Source organism: Lonchura striata, chromosome 3 (genome assembly GCF_050655825.1).
Source record: "Lonchura striata isolate lonStrDom1 chromosome 3, ASM5065582v1, whole genome shotgun sequence".
Lineage (NCBI taxonomy): Eukaryota > Metazoa > Chordata > Aves > Passeriformes > Estrildidae > Lonchura > Lonchura striata.
The window spans coordinates 66,892,762-66,914,347 of NC_140705.1; the positions used below are offsets into that span (position 1 = coordinate 66,892,762).

The following is a 21,586-nucleotide window of genomic DNA, read 5'->3' on the forward strand; positions in this document are numbered from 1 at the left end:
GTGTGGATTGCCACTTTTAGAATAACGAGTGGCACAGATGCGCAGCTGTATTTAATTACCCTTTTAGTGTTTATAAACCAGATTTCTGCTCTGAAGCTTGGTTATGAGACAGAGTGTGACTCTAGGGTTTACATTGCTGAAATCGGTTGGTCAGCACCACTGATTTATTTCATGTTGGTGTGGAAATGGAAGAGATTTTTGCCTTCTTTGTTAGCTCTTTCATGGTATGAATGTAGATGAATTTTCCTGTCTAAAGCAGAAAGTCATAAAAGTATCAAGCAGCATGTTGTTCTTCACAAGGTTAGGCTAGCCAGAATTACAGATCCTTTTTGCCCTTCTAGGCTTGAGTATTCTGAGCACTGCTTACAGCTGAGAATGAAAGAATCCAACTCAGAAGCAGTAGGATGATTCATTTGAGGGGTCTGTTTCTGCAAATTCCTGTATCTACCTTCACTTTGGAAAAAAGTATATTTCAGCTTATGTTGTTTTAAAACTAGAAAACTGCAATTACTTTTGTGCTCAAGTAGTTTCATTAAAATATGTCATATTCTTTCTACTCTTAGTATTATTCAGATGACATTTTTAAATCTGCCCCCGGGTACAGTTTTCCTTAACATAACTCAAACAAATGTGTGGTCCACCCTCAGTTATAATAGATCAAAAGAGTAAGCTTCTGCATTTGTTTTCATCAGCAATTCTAAAAAAAACAAGTGGCAGAAATGTGTGAGAAAGTTGAGATGTAAATAATTTCCTTAATCAAATTGCACTCTGATGAGTGTTTTTTTTATTTTTTAAATCAACCCACTTAATTAGTAAAGGTCAGAAAAGTTAAATATGTAAAGTGAAATCAGCAGGGTATTCAAATTATTAGTGTCAGCTCTGTTGCCACTCATGATAAACAGATTCCACCAAGCTAAATCTATAAATCCTATTTCACATTAATTCAAAAGAATACAGAAAAGAAAGAAAAAAAATTAACTAAAAATATAAGGTGGAATGAATTTATTTAGGATATATGATCCTTCAGGCACTTCTGCAACCCCAGTCTTAGAGAAGAGTCCCTGCATCCTTCTTTCACCTTTCTGTGGACACTGCTACAAAGTGATGCAAAGCCTCTCTTTGCTCAGCTGTAATAATCACAGGGAGAATTTAATCTGAATAGTTCAATATAGGTATTGGATAATACTATATTTTTCCATACTTTAAGCCAAATATAATATAGGCATTGTTTTTCTTCTCTCTGCCCTTCTGCCTGTAACTATATTCTGCCTGTAACTTGATTTCTTCCAGATAGATACGTGAAGAATTCATACACAAACTGTGCTTCTTGGATAAAATAAAGTGAAAATATCCATGCTGTTATAACTGTGGCAAAATATGCTATGGTCTGTGATTGTGAAAACTTCAGGGAGAATATGGATAGTTTTTGTCCCATTCACCAATGAAAGGCCTTTATTGCAGAGTTCTCCTCTCCATTAGACAGCAATTTTTGTTTGAAAATAGTGCTGAATGCCTGAGAGACCACTGGCTTTTACAATGTCCCTGCTCATCTAATCCACTTTCTGTGTTTCCAATGTCTGAACCAATGGTGTGAAATAAAATTGTACATTATATTTTTTTTCAGTCACTATCAAGGATTTTGAAGTTTATATCAGTGACTAAACTTAATTTCCTGATGTATTACCATAAAATGATGGTGTTGAACATGAAAGTTAAAATGACCCAATACCCTCCTCTCTCAATATAAAAAATAAATAATGGAAATACAGTACTGTTTCCTTGCTAATTTAGTAACAGTCTTGCCTTAAATTTAGACAGTGATATTTTTAGAGTCATGTTTAATAAGTTTTCTGTATTGTGAGCTGCCCTGCAAAAAATTCTCCAGGCTGTCAAGGCTAGGTGGTGGTGAAGCACTGAAGCTGAGCCAGCCGCCTGTGAGGCTCCCTTGAGGGAGCACCTGGATGATGTGCTCCTGCCCCTCAGCACCAAACAGGCACAGCTGCCCAGATTTCCCAGTGCTGGGCCAACGTAACCATCCTGGTTATGTTGCTCTTGAGAGCTCAGATGGCAAAAGCCTTGATTGTTGACAGCAAAACCCTCTCTCTTGGTACCAGCAATGCTGGGGAGCTTCCCCTGTTGCTTTCCCTCTTCATCATCTGCAAATATTCTGAGGTCTAGAAGTAAAAAGAAGAATAGGTTTCAGTTACTAAACCAAGATATCAACAACAAAAGACTATTTTCTTTGCAAGGTTGAATCTGTATCTTTATGAAGTAAGAAATAATTGAATTCAGTTTCTCAGTGGTCTCTTGGTTTGTGATTCTGATTAATAAGATGTACTTTCTTGCAGCTTTCTCTTCTTCCACTAGATATGTTTTTGAATTTTGGAAAAGATAGAGCATTTTGAATTTTGCTTTTCTTTTGCAGTACTAATATCCTATTTTTTTTTTTTCCCTGTCAGATCAAGGCTTACATGACTCATTGCACCTATGCATAGCAAAAGTTTGATTTCTAATTCCTGTGAAATTTTCTATAGGTCAGAACCATGCTTTGTAAAAATGTATGCTGTAAGGACATTGCTTAGAATAGGTGATTTTTCTCTGAAAGGTAGCCTTAGCATTGCCCTGACCTTTAAGAATTTGACTTGGAAATTACTATTGCAGAGTTCAGAGAGCATGCTTTCCTCAAAAATATTTTCTTAGGATGCTCTGACAGCCTCAGCAGCTGCTATTTTTGGACCATTTCATTTAATATTAATCACTTGTGGAATCTTCAGCAAGTACATTTCACAAAGAACATGACTGAGTCTTTTTCATTTGTAGATGAATACAGATGTGTTTTTGCCTATTTCTTTAAAGATTAAAGTCTGTCTTTCTTTGGACTCGAGTTAGAACTTGTGAATTTTATTGCCTTTATTGGGATAAGTGCTGGCATTTAAGGAATCTCACTCTTGACTTTCAGGTTCTATATCTAAAAAACCACCTTTTTTTCAAATGTTTTCTGCTTTTGCTAGCTTTAAGATATTATTAAAAATTATTGCTTTGCCTTGTCCAATTCTATTTGCTTTAGAAATTGGCATGACAACTGAATGTTTTTCTAGGATTTCAAAATTGTCAGCAGTTTGACTGAAGTCTTCTGCCCCTTGCAGATCTAATAGCCAATGTGTCTGCCTTCTGGAAGTGAGGCAGGGAGACCTGGAGAGCTTGAGAATCTGCTTTGACAATGTTATAGCTGGGTCTGATATCACACATTAACAGTATACAGAAACTGATTATCTGACACATTTTCTATTTTGAATTATTGAAATTTTCCTTTTCAAGTGAGTCTAGTAAGAAGGCAGTGGCTTCCATGAAATTTATATAATCTGACTAGCTTGTCTTTTTGCTAGATTTCTGGAGATAAGATAGAATCATATTTGAAGGTTAAATATTTTTCATTCTATAAGTATTAGTTCTTGTTTACAAATAATGAAGTTTATAGTCTTGAATCATAGTTCCTATAGGTGTGAAGTATCATGTAGGAAAACTGTCATGAATTTACTGGTCAGGTTTTTTTTCAGAACTACATTCACAGGAAATATTATTTTCCTGTTTTCAACTGTTTTGTTGCCTTGGTTTTTTTTTTTTTTTTTTTTCCTTGAGATAAGAATTGCCTTGTTTTTTTGGTTTTTTTTTTTTTTTTTGTTTTTTTCTTGAGATAAGAATTTAGAGTAATGGTTTTGCTTTTAGAAACACATTTGCATTAGTAATAAACCTTGGAATAGGGCACAGGAATAATTAAGGGAAACAAAATTGTTGATTAGATGTTAAAACTTGTAGCTACAAAAACACTCAGCAAGCTCTACAAGTTAATACATTTATTATTTTAGGACTAGAGTTGGCCCAAAAATCTCCCAAAGAAATATGAACTGATGCATTTCTCACTTGCCATATGACAAATTACTTGCAAGTTTGTTTCACTTGAATAGCCTTCCGTCTAGAAGGAGAGTGTTTATTCATTTGTCATGAAAGTCAGACCTCTGAAATCATCATTGTACTAGACTGCAATAGCTGGCTTAAACTCTGTCCAGGCTTTTAAGTGCCAGGGCAATGGCTTCAGGGTATAATGTGAATAGAGCATCAGTGAACTTTCATAGTCAGTGCCATTTTCAAGAAAGTCAATTTCCCACTATTGTTTATAATAAGCCAAAAGACACTGGAGGTGAAATTTCTGATATGCAGACCATGTATACTGAAATGTGAGGCCAGGAGCTGATGACTGAGGAATACAGCATGTCACTATAAGAAAGTTTTCAAAAGAGACAAAATAGAAAACGTGTTTGAAGGTGAGATGAAAAGAACAGAAAACTTCTTCCCATATGGTACCTGAGAGATTTGAAAGAAGACAAAGTTAAAAATCCGTATTCAAAATGTCATTTTGTTTTTCTAATTTTTGTCTTTGATCTTTGAAGATTTAGGAAAATATTTAGGGCTGAATAACTTCTCTAGTCAGCTGACAGAAAAATATAGCTATACTTGGAACTGCATCATTGAGGTTTATGAAGTTTCATCTTGGTATTAAACTAAAATTCTTCCTTCAATGTCAACCTTGTAAATTTTGTTTGTATAAAAAAAAAGGATTAAAATTGTATTTTAAAAAATAAAATATTTTTGGGGTAGGAATATCTGTCTGAAACATTTTGTATTCCTCCAACAACATGCAAAGGTAAATTCCCTCATTTAAGGAATAGAGCCATGTAAATACTATGGGAAACTCTGCCGCTTCAGTTTAAAATCTCTCAAGATTTAGACATTTAACATAGCACTGTAAAATGCTTGCTCTGGACATGTTTGTTAAGTGTCTAGAGATTTTTACTGCTATGTAAACAAGTTTGTTATGCATGCACACATGGAAAGCTATGATATAATCAATGAGGCTTTGTAAAATACATGATAAAACTATTCCCTAAGTGTAATAAAATGAAAGCTAGAAGGAGAAGTGAATTTCCTTTCTTTTCTGAAATGCCTTTTAATAATACTGTTTTCATTGCCTTAAGAAAAGCAAATAAAATTATGCAGTATGTAAAATACAGAAAGAAACTGAATCTAAGAAGTGACAGAGGAAATATGCTCCACATTCTAATGTTATATATTATAGTACATTCAAGAGATTTTATTGTTTTGATTTGGTTTATATTTGTGTAAGTTGTATAGATTTTTATTGTTGTTTTAGATTTAAGGTTTATAAAGTGTTTTTGTTGTTATGCTTGAAATGGATTCACAACTTAAATATTTGTTCTATATGGAAATGTGTGACGTCTCTCTCTATTACATTGCTTGTCTGAACTGGGAGTATCATGAAACATGAAAAACATGCATGTAACATCCCTCTGTTTCACTCATTTCCCCTCTAATCCAGTTTGGTTATTTCAAGTTGCTCAAATTATGAATGTGGTTTGGGTTTTTCTGTCTGCAGCAATGCTTCATCATTTATTTTGCAAATCCTGTTCACAGTGGGTGAAGTTCAATTGTAGCTTTCTATCTGAAATACAAGGCTGACTTCAGCCTTGTGGCAGAAAGTGCAAAGTGTGATAGAAGTGCATGCCCGAGAGGAGCAGATGGGTTAGGAATTTGGAGGTGATGTTGGAAGAATACTCAGTGTGAAAAGCAGGAAGAAATCTAGTATCAAAGGTGTTAGGAGGTAGCATGGGACCTTAAAATAAGGCAGGAAATTAAATAGAAAGAAAAGGATATGCAGTAAATGAAGGGATAGAGAGCAAGGGATACTGGAGTGGTAAGGAAAGCACTTCAGCACTGAGGGAAAAATTAATTTTGTCAAGAGCTTAGCCATGATGTGGAATTTGATGCAATGGTAGTCTATATATAGGCAACTTTAATGGTAAATTAATTTTTAGGTGGAGGGGTGCAGGGAGGGTGAAACTTAGATTTATTAAGTATTTTTTTATGTAGAGTTTGTGGTAGTGTAATTTTTAAAATGCAGACTACTATTGCACACTTAATACACTTCTATTACTTTTTATAAGTCTTAAAGAAAAAATTTCTGTGTTTCACTGCTAAAACAAAGCTAAAAAAGAAACTAAACTAAAGTAGTTTTCAGTGGTGGTTTTTTTTTTTTTTTTTTTTTTTTTTTTTTTTTTTTTTTTCTTCTTCTTCCTAGACAGACTGTGCAAAAAAATGTAGATCTCTTTCATGGAAGAACAATATGAATTGCCTCAGGGATCTGAAGAATGGTGAGAGAAAATTTACTAATCTATAAATGTCTTTTCTTTTGCTCCTAGGTTCAGATATTGTTCAATGGTTAACGAAGAACTTATCTATAGAAGACCCAGGTAATTTCTCTTGTTTTCTCGTCTTCAGATTCTAGTTTGTTTTCTCAATTATTGAACCTGACTTTGTTTTCTGCTGTGGTGGGAGTGACAAGACACAACATTTGACCAGTACAATTTCAATAGCAAAACAGACATAAAATCTTAGAAACCTTAGCTAACGCTCTGAGGATTTTGATTATAAATTTTATTACTGCAGGTGTCGGGAAACAATATGAGAATGATAATGTTAGTTCTTTGGTAGAAAATGTGTTTGAGTGCTTGAGCATGAGGAATTCACTCAGTGTTAAGCTAAAGAGTTTGTTAAATACAAGCTGTTTTCTTACAGAATTTTTCAATAGACAAAAAATAACAGAACTAATAAAATACATTCTTATACTGTTACCAAAAGCTGATCTTCAATTTGGACACTTCTCTATAGCATCTTAAATGGAAAATGAAACACAAATAAAATCAGTGAAATGAGGAAGAACATTTAATTGCTTGATCAGCTGGATTGGCACATGAAAGTAAGGGTTTGGTTCCAAACTCTGCCTTGGTTTGTTATATGCCCAGCAGGAAGCACAGTTTGGTTATTGTATTTAGCTATTATTTATTTTCTGGATTTACAAGAGTCTAGTTACCTGATCAGAAATTTTCCATAAAGAAATGATTTCTAGTAGGAAATGCTGAATTGTATAAATAAAATATTCTACAGAGGTTTGTATTTTCTTTTGGTTAGAGGAAAAATAATCACCCTTCCTTAAAAATGATCAGAGATTATAAAAAAATTGGGTCTTTTCCTTGCTTTCTTTCAGTATTATTTTTTTTTTTTACATTTTTGGGGGTCGTTTTTGTCTTTATTTTTAAAATGTGTTTTTTTGTCAAATTAGAACTCAAAATATGATCATTGCAAAAAGCAAAATCACTGTATTTAAAACTGTGACTTGAGCAACAAAGAACTATCAATACAGAATTGATATTTGGAAGCAGTCCGTTCACAGCATATTGACATGTTATGTGACAGAGATGACTACATTTTTAGCTAACTTTGAACAGTGTCATATGCTTGCTTCCTGGAGATAATGTGGAGGCTTCAAGTGACCTAAGTGTGTATTTCTCAGTTGTTGGCTACAAAACACTCGCCTATCTGTATTTATGAGTTTGAAAGATTTTTAGGCTACGTTTATTTGATATGGAAGCTTAACATTTATTTGTCAAACCAGATCTGCAATACTGGAACAGGCTGTCCTTCAGATTACCTGCTTGTTGCAAAATTTGGAATAGAAAAAGCTTCTGCTAAACAGAAAACATGTCTCCTTGGTTCCTTATGTTCGTATCCAATTAAAATTAAACAAACACACAAACTACTAACATATGTAACCAAAACACCACAGTAATTTAACTGAATCTGGGTTTTATCCTCTCAGATTACATGGATGGAAAAGAAACTATCCACAATAACAAAAATGTATTTTGGTCCTAGTCCAAAGTCAGCTATCTGGAGCTGGTTAAATTCTGAACTTCAGAAAACAAATAGCTCTAAATACTTCCTTTGGGTAATGCTCAGAATTGCCAGATGACAGTGAACTTGACAGATGGTGAGCAAGAGTTTTTCACATGACAGAACTTCTGTTTTTTCAAAATCCAAAAGTGTCTTGCTTTTCGTTTCAGTTTTGGACAAGTCAATCTAGAACCTCATGTGGAAAAGCCCTTAATTTCTGCAATCTGTTGTCACTGTAATTTGGATTTCCAGTGTCTTCTGGTTGCTTTTTACCTGAGTGTTAGGGTTTAACTCAGTTGTCTTTTAAACCTACCCTGTAGGGTCCTGTTACAAATCACTTGTGAAGCTACTCAGTTTTGTCATGCAGAAATAATAAATGCCTTAGTTTGCACTGAAAATTGTCATTTCTGTCTAAATCTGATATCAGCCACATACGTGGAAGAAGAACATAAAGTAGATTGTAGTGCATATTTTAAGAGTACATTCTCCTCTGTCCAGAAAAATGAAAGTACTATTTACACACCTCATCTACTAGTGCTGTGCAACTATTCATGCAAGGAAGGCGGGTAAATTGTGATTTAAGGGTAAGTAGAGAGATTAACAGAAGGGACAGGTTAGAAGGAACATCAGAAGAACATGTGGTCCAAACTTTCATGGACAGGCAAGCCTGGGTGAGATTACTGAGCACTCTGTCCTGTCTCATCCTGAACACTGCCACTGATGGGAACTCCACCATATCCAGTGACTGTTTGTTCTCACTGTAAAAAATTTGAATAGATGAAACCTCTGTCCATGCAACTTGTATTCATTGCCCCCTATCCTGTCAGTGTGGCTCCCTGTGAAAAGAATTTCTGTCCTCTAAGCACTGGAAGAATTCGATGAGGTTCCACCCTGAGCCTTCTATTCTCCAGGGTGAAAACATCTAATTCTTACAGTCAAGCTGTTCTTTAATAAAACACAGAACTAGTAAGAAGAAAGTGATGCTACCACACTTTATATATATAAAAGTAATACTTTGAAATGCAATTTTTTCCTTTGTTTTGCAAAGGGAATACAACTCAAATACCATTTAAGTGGAAATGAAATAGGCAACATTATGGATAGTGGGAGAACATAAGGCAGAAGAAGGTTTGACAGCAACATTTACTTCAGTGTGTTAATAAGTGTAAAGCTTTCACCTGGAAACAGCAATTTAGTAAAAAAATAGTAACAAGTTGGAACTTGTAAACTGCCAGTCAATAAAACCATGCAAATTTTTTATAAATGGAAAATAATATTCAGTAGAATATTTGAAAGATTTTGGCTTGCTGCAGTAGATCTCCATCAAGAAAATAAACTGGAGATGATAGGTGGATTCTGCTAATTTGTACCAGATTTGAAGTTATTTCAGTGGAGCAGAGCTTGTGCCCAGAATAGCTGTGCACAACACAATGTACAGTTGCTGTTACATTGTTTGCTATTCAATATGTATTTTAAAAATGTTTGTGCTTCAGCCTACAATTCATCTGTAAAATTTTAAGCAACAAAAATTGTCCAAGTTATTTTTAATGGCGAAGTTTTATTCAGGCATAAATATAAGCATGATCTCAACCTGAAACGAAGCAATTAACTGAGTTTACAGAATCATAAGGGCTTGTGGTTTGGCACTTAGACATGTGTTGTTGAATTGACCATTACAGGGTAAGTGCTGATGCTTCACTGATGTTGCCAATTACTCTTAATGTGGAAAATCTACTCTGTTTTTCTACATTGTGTTTTTCTTTTTTGAAGTGGTCACTAATGACGTGAAATGCACCAGACTGACCACATCAGATACTGAAAATCCTTTAATTCTTAGTGGGGAAAAATAGAACAAAAAGAGTAAATGAGCTGATTTAAAGGTATCAGCTCAAATTCCCAAGAGTCCCGTCTTGTACTTGGATCTTGTACTGATTTCTTCAATGCCCTTTAAGCAACCACTTGATTTCTCTATTCCCTAATATTCAACATCCTAAGAGTAAATCATGTTGTTGTCTCCTAAAGAAGAAGGAACAGTATGTTTTCCAGTCTTTCACAAGGAAACAGTGTTATTCACAAGCACCCATTTAATCTTCAAGTCATTCCATGAATAATTTTCATCTAGATGTCTCAGAAAATGCCTTTAAAGTGTAGATAATATATTTAGACGTAATCCTCATGTTCCTTTAAAGTATCTTTATTCCTGAGTGTTGCTTATTTAATTTTCTCATGGCTGCAAACCAGCTGAATTTGGCTGTAGACACTTCTTTATCTAATGATTGCTTAAGCAGAGTCATTGCAGCCGCTCCAGAATGCTCAACCTCAGCATTCACATTGCTTTGCTCCAGCTCATTTAGGCAGCCTGTTGAAGCAGTTTGCTACTGCACTTGGACATCAGGAATTACACTGAAGTAAAAAATATATATGACTAAATCTAAGTTTTATAGTTATGAAAAAGACTACCTTGATTTTTACACCCTCCTGTGATTTTTCAGCTTCAGTTCTTACCATTTATAGTCTTTTCATGTAACTGGAGTAACTAATTTGTAACTAGATGCCCATCAGCATCCATGTGAACTGTGGTCACTGATCCAGTGCAATAAAATGGAAGGCTCAGTAGCACAACATCTGTTTATGTTTCTTCATTTTCCCTCTTCAGTAAAATCTCTCTCCAGCAGCTGGTGTACTAATAATGACCTTGAGAATACACAGTACTTGTTGGAAAGAGAAGAAAAATGTTAGGGCTTTTATTTGAGTTTATGAAAGTTTACTTGAAAAACTGTTCAGTTCTCAATTTTGCCCTTTTCCCCAGTTATATGCAGAAAGGTACCAGCAAAGAGCAGGAGCCAGACAAGATGTTCTAAACAATTGCCATTTGGGAAACAGCACCAGAGAACTGCAAGCAAAGGGGAGGCACTTCCAGAGATTGCTAACAGAGAAAAGAATCTCTTATGAGAAGGAATAAAAAAGGGAATCAAAAGGTCATGTTTATCTTTGCAGTCTTTGCATTAATCAAAACCGGTGGAAGTGGAGCAAGAGTAGAATGCTCCCCGTTTATTATCTTGACTTAAAAAAAAAAACCAAAACAAACCCAAACCCCCCAAAAAAGTAATTTATACTGCCTGCACACATATCATACCTCTCATACTGGGAACCCAGGGACATCAGAGACTCTCATTTTTCATATGTCTGATAGAAATTCAGGCACATTGTTCCATAGGAAACCTCACAAACCTTCGTCAATTCTAGTGTAACTAACTTCCCAACCTGCTTCTACTGGGTGAATTTGATCTAAGCTTGTCAGATCCTGTAACATTTCAATTGAATAATTATTTTAACATCAGATGCACAAAAAGAAAGTAGAACAAAATTCTGTTTGAGAATGGAAAATGTCAGAATTTTCAGACACTCCTTTAGTACCAATAATATTAACATAGTGATACTCATGCAAAAAAATGTATGGGTCAGGTTTCCTATGATTATAAGCAGCATAGGGGTACTTACCTGTGTGTTGAAGTCAGTGGGCTTCTAGCCACTCCTGAGTGGCCACTCCACTTCCAGGAGTGCAATAGTAAATGTTCATGTGAAGAGGGCATTTTATTTGCCCAAAGCCTTTAGAGAGATTTTGTAAATGGTGAACAGAAGTGTAATGTCTTCAATTCAGTTGTGATAGGATATATCAGATTTAATAGATTTCATGTTTTTTCCACTGAAGTTTCTTCCAAATTAGTATAATCTATTATCCTGTGTAGACTGCATGTGTTAGGAGTGTTTCCAAGAGCACACAGACCTGCACAGCCACCTGTCATGAGATGCTTTTTTCTACAAATGTGCCTGTACTGTTTGAACAGTCTCATTTCCATGTAGTCATTCTTAAGAGTGATTAATATGTTCCTAGTATGGCCATTTTATTTTCTCACTTGTAGGTAGGTGGTAGGTTACATCAGTACTCATTTTCAATTTTCTTTGATGGAGCAGTCATTTCTTCTGATCTTTTTGGTAGTGTGGCATCAGGTTAAAAAAGAGCAGTTATTGGGAAGATATAAATTTTGTGACTGGTATTGATGCAAAGTATGAGATCATTATCATGATGTGAAGTATGTTATCATGGTATTGGTGACAAAGTGTTTTCTTCACATAGCCAGATCGGTCAAAGTATTGCAACTGTTTCATTATGCTAAGCATGACTAAATAAAATTCCTCCTTTGTGATTTTCTTAAGGAGGCATTATTTTGCAAGTTATCATAAAAATAGTTTATATTTTTTCACCCTAGAAATCAAGAAATTTTATAAACATTTGAATTACATGGGAAGTAGAAATGAATTTTGTCTGTTTAATTTATAAATAAATGTCCATCTTGGAGTAATGGGTAAAGATGACAAGTATGAAATTTGCTGCCATCTAGCATAATTTTCTGTACAATAAAATGATTGTAAAAATAAAAATGAAGTTATTGGTATGACAAAATACACGTGTTCTGTAATGTTGTTTCTGTGAGCAGCCTGCCTGATATTGTCAATAGAATACTGATTCAAAATGGATCTCTTTTGGCTTTGGACAGCCTGACCTACTGAAAAGTGTCCCTGACCATTTCAGCAGGGTCGACAATAGATGAAATTTAAGGTGTCTTCCAACCCACATAGTGCTATAATTCTATGATTCAACTGTAACTTATGTGATATACACATTTCTGTATAAAACAGCTCTCTATTTCTTATCTCTGATTAAAAGCAAGGCATCAACTGAATATTTTAAATTTTAGTTTTTCTTGATAGTAGCCCTGATTCCATGGTGCTGTCTTCAAATTTATTTATTTTAGCACGAAATAATATTGCCTTTAATAATAAAATCTCCAGATTATACTCAGAATTGTTTTTAGTATTCAGTATATCAGTGTCTGGTACTCAATTAGGTTTTAAAAATTGAAACATACCAACAATCAGCATACAATGCAGTAGGCATCATGGACTTTATTCCACTGAGGTCTTTGAGAGTCTTATTGAGAGAAAAGGATGAAATAAAGTCCTGATTAGAATACAAAATACTGATTACAAAAATAAGTCTGAACATGCCTAATGAGATAAAAAGTTATTTGTAAAACTATTACCTGATCAATATGATAGAAGCTGAAACATCAGTAAGCTTTAATTTTAAGACTTTCATTGGGAAAAAACTTCAGATGTTCTGTTGCACCATTTGGAGGAATTGCTTTCATCCTGTCACAGAAAAAAATAGGACATAATCTAAATTACAGAATTGAAATCTTTACCCATGAATTTAGGGCAAAGTATGCTGTTTTAAGGAGAATTCTGATAACTTTTAGAAATAAATGAATAATTAAATTGCATAAGTTGAATTATAATGACCATCTTAATAACTTATTTAATCTAATTTCTACTAAAGTTACTAGGAATTTATGTGATTTTCTTACTGTTTGACAGCCTCCTTTTGAACGTTTGTGATCACACCAAGTTTTGGAGGTTTAAGAGGAAGAACATTTACTAATTCCCAATTCACACTGGCATAATTAATTAAAAGCAGCTAAAGAACTGTCTAGAGACTTCATTAGATATCTGCTTCCTTGTTTGCCAAAGAACTGTGTTACATAGTAATGGAAAATGCAAGTAGGTGGAAGTAAGATTTTAAATCTGGCCAATTTAATTGAATAAAAGCAGGTGAAATCCTATTTCATCTTGCCGACAACTGCTGCAGCTATTTATAGTCAAATAAACAAAAATGTTTTGATATTTACATGTTATATGTAGTATCTGATGACTGGTTAGTGTGAGGCTTTCTCTTGATTTTGTTAATAATTGACCTTAGGAGTATTTTAGGTTGTTTCCTTAGCACATATAGAGAAATACTGCTCTACACACAGGGGCACAGTGACAGTCCAACATTCACTGTGCAAGGACATTGCTTGCAATTCTATCTTAGACAGATTAATATTCCCTAGGCACTTGCTTGGTTTTGCAATATCTCTCCCTCTCCCTCTCCCTCTTCCTCTCCTCTCCTCCCCTCCCACAATTTGAGATAATTTACTTGTCCAATTGGTCATTACTTGGAAGAAGAAGCTGACCCCCACCTGATTACAACCCCCTTTCCAGCAACTGGACAGAGTGACAAGGTCACCCTAAGACTCCTTTTCTCCAGGCTCAACACCCCCAGCTCCCTCAGCTGCTCCTTACAGGACTTGTGCTCCAGACCCTTCACCAGCTCTGTTGCTTTTCTCTGAACATACTCCAGCACCTAAAAGTCTTTTTTGCAGTCAGGGCTCAGAAAAACCACCTTTAGTTTTTCTTGAGCAGCAGCAGCAGCAGTTATCTAGCAGGCACTTACTGGGCATATACAATTGGGAAGGTTCATATCTAAAATGTTTAGCATTTATCAAAATTCAGTTTCAACTGATGTTTTATTGTTTAATGAATCAGTATCATGTAGTTTTACATTATCTCACAACTCACTTTTTGCTGACCTCAGTAATGTTATACTTTCAGCAAATTTTATATCTGATGTAATTTCATCATTTACACCATTCTGTAGATAATTTAGGACTATCCTGAACAGTCTTGGACCTACTAAACACAGTTACTGTGGTTACCCCCCTCTTCAGTGTAATATTATTATTTCAGTGTAATATTACACTATTTAGTGTAATAACTGATCTGCTGTGCCTGACCTTTATTTCCTCCTTTCTACCTATTGCTTTTCTCATGATCTGTTTAATACCTTTAGAAAACATTTGAGGGAATCATGCTAAGAGCTCCCTGGGAATCCAAGATAATATGTCAACCAGATTTTTATAACCTTGTATGTTCCCAATTTCCACATAGCAGCACTCACAGAATTGTGAGGCATATCCAGCAATAAAAGTAATCCTGAATCTTCCTTTTTTTGTTGCATTTATCTTTTTTTTTTCATTCATTCTACCCTTTATTATAGTCCCAAATGTTGTCTATGGGTGTCTGTTTTGTACATCCTTTTTTCCCCCTCATATTTCCCCTGGATGTCTTTCTAAAACCTAAGGACATATTTTTCAACTTTTTTCCTTTGGTACTGAGGATGATTAAATTATAAGTGGCACACTATGGCTAACAGTTCAGCCATTTAATATTTTACTTGCCATAAAACACAAATTGACCATTATTTTGAGCCAGATACTTCTGTTCATTTTATCAATTTATTTTAAAGACTTTGATAGTTTTTGCTGCTGTTCTCATCAGTCCCATCTCTTCCTTCTACATTTAGATTCTGTCACTAGAGAAGAAATAGGTCATTCATTGAGGCTTTTTCTCTTGTTGTGGGAAGAAAAGGCACTTATGAAAGAGTTTTTTTCTGAGCTATTTTTTCTTGTTAATATCTGTCAGTATTTCTTTATTTTTAATAGCAGAGTTTGGCTGAACTGATAGTTCTCTATAATTATCTGTGTAAATCCATTGCAAAGGGGAGAAGTGAGCACTAGGAGTGGGAGTTATTATAATAGGAACAAGGAATGGTATAAAATGAACTTTTGCAACATTGGCAATTTTGCTTCCTCATTTTCATGAGGACGGTGGAATATATTTTATTTGCCAACCAAACTACTATAAATAATGGAAAAGAAAACTCTCTAAAAATAATCCTGTTTGTAATAAGTGCCTTGGGGATTCTTGTGCATTTGTATCCGAGATAACAGAATCTGATCACATGGGGAGTGTGTCCCCATGTTTTCTTGGGAATTTTTCTTGGTGTATATGTCTCAATGACACAAATTTACTTATAAAGCTGTTAACTCCTGGTGGACTTTAAAAATCACAGCACTCTTCCCACAGAAGAATGTACATTATTTTCAGTATTTTATGCTCTCAGTTTGCTGGACGTATGAAAAATGTTTTAAAGAGAATTGTTTTCTTCTTTTTTGAATTGAGTGCAGTGAGAGGCAGTAATTTTTCTAGCTGTGGCTGCTGCATGTTCTTTGTATTTTCTGAACTGCTTGGTCATAAGTGGGTGTTCTGTGATTATGATAGCAATGCATGACAATGACACAAAGTTAATGATTGGTGCAATAGCAATTCATATAAAAAAAGACTTAGAGAGTAAAAAAAGTGTCATGATTCATCTTGACCAGCAGTAATCACTGCGAGAGTCAGTGCTACCTATTGCTTCCTGCAGCCAACATCACAGACTCCATGCTAACTGATGTCCCTCTGATTCAACCACATTATCTTCTGTAGTTCCTTCAGGAACAAATATTTTTTGCACTGAAAAAGCTGCGCTTACTTTTTGTATTTGCTGGCCATGAATGCAAGTGGTGCATCAACCACACTGGTTATTCACATGCCCCACATCTGCCAAGCCTTAAAGACAGGTCTTCTCCTTTGAAACCCCATCCCAGATATAAAACTGTCTGTGACAGTGCCTATAGGTCATGTGCCTGGAATATCCTTTTCTAAATGCTCCAGTGCTTGTGGTGTCCAAGCAGAGCAGACTGCAAGGGTAGTTGGCAGCTGTGCTTTTCCTAAAGCATGGCAAAGAAGGGGAGAAGCAATAACACTGTGCTGTGGCCAGGAAAGCACATCATCACATAGGGCACCGTGTCTGAGAGAACCATGATGTAAAGTACCTTTCCTGGCTGATACTAACATGCACAAATTTTTGGGTGTCATATGGAGAATGAATCACATGCTTCCCCACCAAACATTTGCAGCCAAAGTTTCGTCACATATCGGTAGAGTCAGCCACTGGGAGTGAGAAAAGCAGGAATATCTGGTGTAGCAACAGCAACTGGCAAGCAGTATACAAGAAAACCTGAAAAAATAGCATAGTAACTATAATACTCAGTAGAAGTAGTCTATGCCCAGTATTTTGGGTCTTTTACAGATGCTTGACACTGTGGAGCAAGACTTCATCTTAAATAATTCTCAGTAGTGTATTTGCAGGAATTGGAATTTTTTGTGAAATTTTGGTTTTTGTCTTTAGCAGGTTTGCTCAGAAGGGTGCACATATGACTCCAAATATTAGCTCAGAGTTTCATACTGGAGGAGGGAATGAGTGAAGTGTTCGGAAATATCTTACAGAGATAAGTTCAGAGAGTCATTAGGGAAAACAAAACACACAGGTTTTGATTTCTGCTTTGATTTTGCCTTAGAGAAGCATGGGAATCAAAGCTTAAACCAAAAAGTTGCAATTTCAGAGGAAGATCCAGATGGAAAAACAGGAAACCCATACTTCAAGGGAGTTTGGATTTCACCCTTCTATCATTTCGATTTGAAGAGACAAAAGATATCAGTGATAGAAGAGCAAAAAGTCTGTAATTTCCACAAAATCGAAAATAGAAAAGCTCAAAGAGTAATAATAGTGAAATTAGAGGAAAAGTTTTATAAATGTTGACTTTCATTGGTATGGCGCTACATTCAACCGCTGGAAGGCCTGATTGCTGGTGTGATATTGATAGATGCTTTAAAAAATTGAGGCTGGAGATGACAGGGAAGCAATAAAGGCAATTCTAAACATTTTCAGGCTGCTTTTCATGACTGCATACTGGATGAACTATGGCAAAATCTAGTTACCAAATTGTGCCATGTTTGGTTTTGTCTGGTATTTAAATCTACCTGTTAGTAACAGCTTGGATGGATTTCTTCCAGCCTCTGTAATGATGTGTTTCCAGCTCACTAAATATATACCACAAACAAATATTCCAGAGGTGAAGTTATAGCACTGCTTAATGCCAGCACCTCATTTGTCTGTTTCTAGAGACCTCATGTTGCAACTCCAATATTTTTTTTTTTTTTTGGTCAACATGAAAGCTTTGGTTATCACTTCAAGTCATTGCATTTTGACATCTCAGGCATCTGCCTTTCAAGATACAAATTTATTAAGAGAATAAAAGCAGACTTTAATAGGACATAGCAGCAGATAATGTGTAATGAGCTGAAATGCAGTGGGAAACAATCACATAAGAAAATTAACAGGAAATACTTAAAAAGCTTTAACATGGAGGGTTTGTGTGTTGCTAGCTGGGAGATGCAGCTTTTTTTTCAAGGTCTACTTTTTTCCCCCTCCAATGTGATAACTTTTTTCGTTTTTTTTTTCCCTTTCCTGTGCGTGAATAAAGGTCTTTTGCTTTGTTTTTGTCGTGTTCTTTTCAGAAACTGTAGGCCAACTTCCCCTTTCCTTCCATCTTTGATGGTGACATGTCTTCTCTTGATCCTTCCTAGATAACAGTTTTTCAAATTTAGGCCAATCCTCCCATTCACCCACATTCTGTGAGTACATAAGGCAGGTGTCCCTGTAGCAGAGTAATCAAGAAAACACAGGCATGAGAAAGTGGGACATTGTGATTATGTAGATGATTGTGATCAGATTTATTGCCAATACAGTATCTAAATCTTGCCAATAAAATATTTAAGTACCAACTGTATCATCTACCACAGTGGATTACAGTATAATCAGGCTGTGGTCCTTCCTGTGAAGGAAGACTCCCTTCCTGTCGCAAGTAAGACTCCCCTGATTTCTAAACTTCTCAGCCAAGTCTGGGTGCAGATGAATGCACTTAGTCTCAGGTTTGGTCAACAGTTGATGTTTATAATATAAGCAGGTATAGCTAGAAATGTACATGTTTGCAGTCTTTGGCCTTGCAGAATTCACAATTACAAAGCAAAAAAGCATAAATGTAGCTATCCTAGGCTTTTATCTCTGCATTTGACTGGATTTTAGTGCATTTTACTCACCCATCCTAAAGTGTTCTTCACTTTTGGGTGGGATGTAGTCTGCCAGAAACCCTGCTGAGGGGAGTTTCCACCCAGAAACTGTGTCCAGCCTTGGAAGACCAGTTTGCCTAGTTGGACCAGTCTCCAGAAGCATTTTACACCCTCTTGCAGGCTGATGCGGATGAAAGTCAATCACAAGCATCTCATCTCCCCGTCACTGGAATGCACTAATCATGTGAGCATCCAGAAATTCCTCCTGAAATACCCACCTGGTGTTCTTCTCTGGCAAACCACATTGCCCATCAGAGACAGAGGCAGAAAGGGGAGGATGCAGGAAGACCCAGCTGTCTTTCACCACTGTCACAGTGCCTGTTTTGCTGGATGTTTTTGTGAAGAAAATAGTTGATGCTTCAGGTGTGCATCATTGTTTCTAGATTTGGGATGCACCGCATGTCACACATCATCTGTAAGGGTGGAAATTACCATTCCTTGGGCAAATGATGACTCATAGCCCATCTCTGATAGGTTTTCCTCCTCACCTGCTAAGTGATGCTCCTACCAAAACCTCTACCCTATTAATGGCACCAACAGACACTGTCTAGCACAAGAAAAATCCTACCTATTTAGGTAAGATGCTTTGTTGGCAGATAATATGGTTTGTGATGGTTATCTTGAAATCAAATATGAATCTCTTTTTAATTGTGTTTGGGTAATTTGTGTTTAGTGCCTCTTCCTTCACCATAAGGTTTATCCTCCTTGAAATGACTCGCACCAAGTGCTGCTCCCCTTACAAATTCAATCCTTCAGATGGGACAAAAGAGAGTGGTTTACAGTGTTGTGGGTGTTCAAGAATGTTTCTAGCTGGTTTATTTTCTCCTCTTTAAACACCAGTCAGGCCAAGACAGTGAGTCGCTCCTACGTGTTATGTCAGCGTGAGAAGCAGGTTGTATTTTATTACTCTAATCCTTTGCAGCTTGTGTTCATACTGGCAACGAAATGACAGCAGGAGTGAGGTGAGAGTAAGTGATAAAGTCTTGGCATTAGACACTTACAATGAATATGTGCTTGTGAAGTTCTGACTCATTAATTCTTTTTCCAGGCTGCTGTATGGCTTAGCAGTGCACTTTGGTACAGTGATGGATTTTAGATTCCACGAATAACCTAGAATACAAAATATTTTATTGTTTCATGGAAAGGGAAGTTTTCAGTTGTTTGACATTTTTGGATCCTAAAAATATATGAAAACTGGGAAGTTTGGGGTTTTCAGTGTTTTTTACACCATAAAGCAATTTTAAGGATGCAAAATGCCTCAAGTCGCATTCCTTGTAGGAAATCTTTCCACATAGAATGTCAGGCAGATTTCAAAAAAGGACTTTTGAAAGTGGAGCACAATTGGAAAATACTCTATTTTTCTTACCTCACTCCCTCAGAGATTACTGCAAGGTGCTTCAGATGTTGCGAGACTGTATTAGTATGATACCATAAAGTGTTTTATGAAGTTCAGAGTAAAGATATATATAGATACCATATCTCAGGTAGACCTCAGATGTGTCTAATAAGATAGAATTCACACTAATCAATGAAAACACATCGTTTAAGGGGTTTCAAAGCACAGAAATGTCTTTATTCCAAAGAAAAAGAAGGAACATTCTTCCTTTTAATTCCCTCCTGTGGACATATTGTAAGAAGCAACTTGTTCCACCAATACCATACCTTGAAATGTAAGATGAACAAACTGCCAGCAATTCATGTGTCTGTGTACACTTGCATCTAAAAAAACGAGTATTTTTTTTCTTTTATTCTGTTTCTCCAATTTTTTGAGTTTGTATTCTGAATACATATAAGCATTACTCTTTCTACCTGGCAACCATTATGTCTAAAAACATTTCTTTCTGGCTTTTTCTTCTTATCTAATGCACTTCATAGACAGTTTTGATGTTCTCTATTTTTTGATGTTTGCCATTTTTCCAGAAGAAATGTGCTTAGATGAAAATCCTCCAGCTTCATCCACAGGAATGAAGACATAGAAACAGTCTGTATTTGAATTCTAGGAATTTAGGCATGTCAAATTGGTCTGCTGCTGGCTTCATTTTCCTTTTCAAGCTCATGGGTTTGTTTCCTAAATACTACTGTTGTACTTCATTGGCTTCTTACAGTAGTTATTTTCTTAGTCTGATTTTAGCAAATTGAGATGGATATCAAAGTGTTGCCTCTGTAATACACTGGATAACCTCTTGCTTGGAGATCGGAAACCTCCTAAGCTGTTCTGTAGTTCCACTGCTGCTGCACAAAGAGCATCATTATTGGTCATCTACCAGCCTGGTGTAAGACAGGAATACAAACTTGTGGATGTTACTCACTGGGTATAATTTTGTAGCGCTCGAAGTGTGAGCTACAGATGGATCTTAGGTGGATACTAAAAGGGAATATTTATGCATTTATATTCAGGTGATTCTGAAAGAAGCTGATGGATTGACAACCATAAAAAAGAAAATTAATTATGTATTATTTAAGGAAATAAAAAGAAAAAAATATATGTCCATATTAAGGCTTAATAGCTGAAGAGACAAAGATATACCTTAACATTGAGTTAGTGTGGATTCCAGCTGAATGAGATTGCCTGAGGCAACAGTATAATCACCTTACTCCCCATACAAAACTGGAGAAGAGATATAGGCTGCTGTTGGGACTAATTCAGACCTTAAATAACTGTAATTGGCTTCCAAAGAAGGGTAGGCAGCTCTTTATGTTTTTTCATGGAGAGCTATTGTGACTCTCTACTTGTTTGTATGATTCAGTCAGTGAGAGAAATACAAGCTCTTACTGCTGCTGTATCCAGCCTTTCCTGCAGTATTGGCTGTTCTGGCAGGAGCTTTCAAATAGTTTCTTCTCCAAGTGTCTTCATCCCTTTTTTTATCTTCTATATTCCACTTCTGCTTGACCCATCTAGAGTCACAGAGCTGTAATATAATTCAAGCTGAGAAGGACCTCAGGGGGACTTTAGTCCTACTCCTTGCTCAAATCAGTGTAAACTATAAAGTCAAACATGTTGCCCTGAACTTTTTCTGTTCAGGTCTTGAAACCCTCTAAGGAT

General features: G+C 35.8%; 1 protein-coding gene across 12 annotated transcripts in view; it reads left to right on the forward strand.

Annotated features, from left to right (window-relative positions):
• RGS7 (regulator of G protein signaling 7) overlaps window positions 1–21,586 on the forward strand; it is a 275,082-nt gene that overhangs the window by 149,411 nt on the left and 104,085 nt on the right. For all 12 annotated transcript variants that reach the window (XR_014954280.1, XM_085576739.1, XM_085576745.1 and 9 more), the window contains one exon: window positions 6,276–6,326. Coding sequence is in view for 11 of the 12 variants with exons in the window: in XM_085576739.1 (XP_085432865.1) it covers window positions 6,276–6,326 (51 nt within the window). In the remaining variant the exon portion in view is untranslated. The remainder of the gene's footprint in view (window positions 1–6,275; window positions 6,327–21,586) is intronic.